General features: G+C 32.6%; 1 protein-coding gene across 3 annotated transcripts in view; it reads right to left on the reverse strand.

Annotated features, from left to right (window-relative positions):
- The window catches only part of LOC143041367 (irregular chiasm C-roughest protein-like), a 101,467-nt gene that overhangs the window by 88,804 nt on the left and 10,163 nt on the right, over positions 1 to 2,500 (reverse strand). For all 3 annotated transcript variants that reach the window (XM_076213199.1, XM_076213200.1, XM_076213198.1), the window contains exon 3: positions 845 to 1,071. In XM_076213199.1, coding sequence (XP_076069314.1) covers positions 845 to 1,071 — 227 coding nt within the window. The remainder of the gene's footprint in view (positions 1 to 844; positions 1,072 to 2,500) is intronic.

Here is a 2,500-nt window from a genome sequence, read left to right on the forward strand (position 1 = left end):
TGTGTGTGCTTCTGCAAATCCACGGGAAAAAATCTTACCATCAAGTTACGAGTAAATAGGTTCTCCAAATCCACGAAAGCCCTAATATCTAAATGATAATAATGATGTAAAAAAAAAAAAAAAAAAAAAAATAAATAAATAAAAAATAAATCCCATCATCAATGTTCTTCTTCAAATCCACGTAAAAAAAAGCAAAGATGTTAAAAACAATAAATAAATAAATGAATTAGAATAAATTAAATGAATAATATATAAATATTAATAATGAATAAATGAATAAATAAATAAATGAATAAATAAAACAAAAATAAAATAAATCCCCACCATCTAGTCAGTGATGTTCTGCAAATCCACGAAAGACTAAACATTCAAAATAATAATAATAATAATAATAATAATAATAATAATAATAATAATTCCCACCATGAAGTAAAAAATTCTAAAAAGAAAAAACCGCCATCAAACCGTAGATGTTCTCCAGGTCCACAAAAATGTAATTAAAAAAATCCGCAAAAAAACAAAACAAAAAAACAAACAAACGCAAAGCCAAAGATGTTCTCCAGATTCACGAAAAAAATCTTTAAAAAAAAATCCACTATCAAGTCAAGGATGTTCTCAACATCCACGAAAAATGTAATATAATTTCTAAAAAAAAAAAAAAAAGCCAAAGTCAAAGATGTTCTCCAGATTAAAAAAAAAAAAAAAAAAAAAAAAAAAATCGCCATCAAGTCAAACATGTTCCCAACATCCACGACAAAATGTAATATATTTTATAAAAAAAAAAAAAAAAAAAATCCGCCATCAATTCAAAGATGTTCTCCACATCCACGCAAGAGTGACTTACCTCGGGCGGAGGCCGACCCCCTCTGCTCTCACACTCGATGTCCACGGTCATCCCCGCCGTCGTGTCCAGAATGGGGGGTCTGACGATGGGTGGCTCAGGGGGGACATAAACGGTCAAGCGTGCGGTGCCGGTCCTGATGCCTGGCACGCCTTCGCTGGCTGACACTTGGCATTGGTAGACGCCGTCGTCCTCCAGGAGGACCGGGTGGATACGAAGGCTGAAGTCTCCTGAAGCAGGCGAAGGAGGAGGAGGAACAAGAAAAGAAAAGAAAAAAATATCATTATTATTATCATTATTTTTATCATTATTATTATTATTATTATTATTATTATTGTTATCATTATTATTATTATCATTATTGTCATTATTATTATTATCATTACTATCATCATTGTTATTATTATTATTATTATTATTATCATTATTATTATTATTGTCATTATTATTATTATCATTACTATCATCATTGTTATTATCATCATCATCATTACTATTATTACTATTATTATTATTATTATTAGCATTATTATTATTATTATTATTATTATTATTATCATTATCATCATTATTATTATCATCATCCTCGGTCGCCCCCTCAAGTTCACTCCTTCCACCTCTGCCTTCCACACCTCTTTCACTAATCTTTCTTCACCTGTTCTTTCCATGCGTCCAAACCAACACAATACTGCCTAGTGTAGGCCTTATGGTCTCTTGCAGTCTCTTTCATTCTTATGTTCTCATGTACTCGTTCATCAGCCTTATCTGCCCCCCCCCCTTTTTTTTAATATGAGGAAATTTGTACTTCAGTCCAAGCCTCCCCCCTTCCCCCCACTGTCTCCTTCCCCCCCTCCCCCCCTCCCGACACCGCAGCCTAGGTGCCCCCACATATGCCCGACATGCACAAAACTCATAAATTACACTCATACATCTATCCCTTTGCAACAGGTGCAACTCATGGGTCCATCTCACATGCAACACGCTCACAAACATTACTCACAACACAGGGAATTGAATCTGCAACCAGTGCATATACTCAAAACTTAAAAAAAAAATCACAAATTCAAGAACATTTCAACACCACATTTCAAAGGTTTCACAAATACACGACAATGGAGGATATATGAATTTACAGAGGTTGAGCAATTTCTATAGATACAATATATACATAATAATTATACAAAAAAATTGCAACTAGTGCATAGGCCTATACTCAAAACTAAAAAAAAAAAAAAAATTAACACAAGGCAAATACGTTTGAAACTCATCACAGATATATGACAACGGGTCATAAACAATTACAGAGGTGGACCAGTTCTTATGGATACAATATATACACAATAATTATAAAAAAAATTAGAACCCAAAATTTCGTGACTCATATTCATTGAATTCATCATAATGAGAGTAGATAAAATACATTAAAGAAGTAAAATTAAAACGCTCAAATACAACACCATAGCTTTATACAGCAAGACAATAGATTTCAGATAATGTGTGGTAAGAAGGAAAGAATTATTTTTTCTTACATTTAGTCCTTACCAGAACTCAAAAAGTGAAAAGAAAAGAAAAACAAAAAGACGATGAAGATGGAAGAGAAGAAGAAGATGAAAAAGAAGAAGGCGAAGAAGAAGAAGAGGAAGATGATGAAGAAGAAGT

The sequence above is a fragment of the Oratosquilla oratoria genome, chromosome 30 (genome assembly GCF_046742065.1).
Source record: "Oratosquilla oratoria isolate Oo_2021 chromosome 30, ASM4674206v1, whole genome shotgun sequence".
Lineage (NCBI taxonomy): Eukaryota > Metazoa > Arthropoda > Malacostraca > Stomatopoda > Squillidae > Oratosquilla > Oratosquilla oratoria.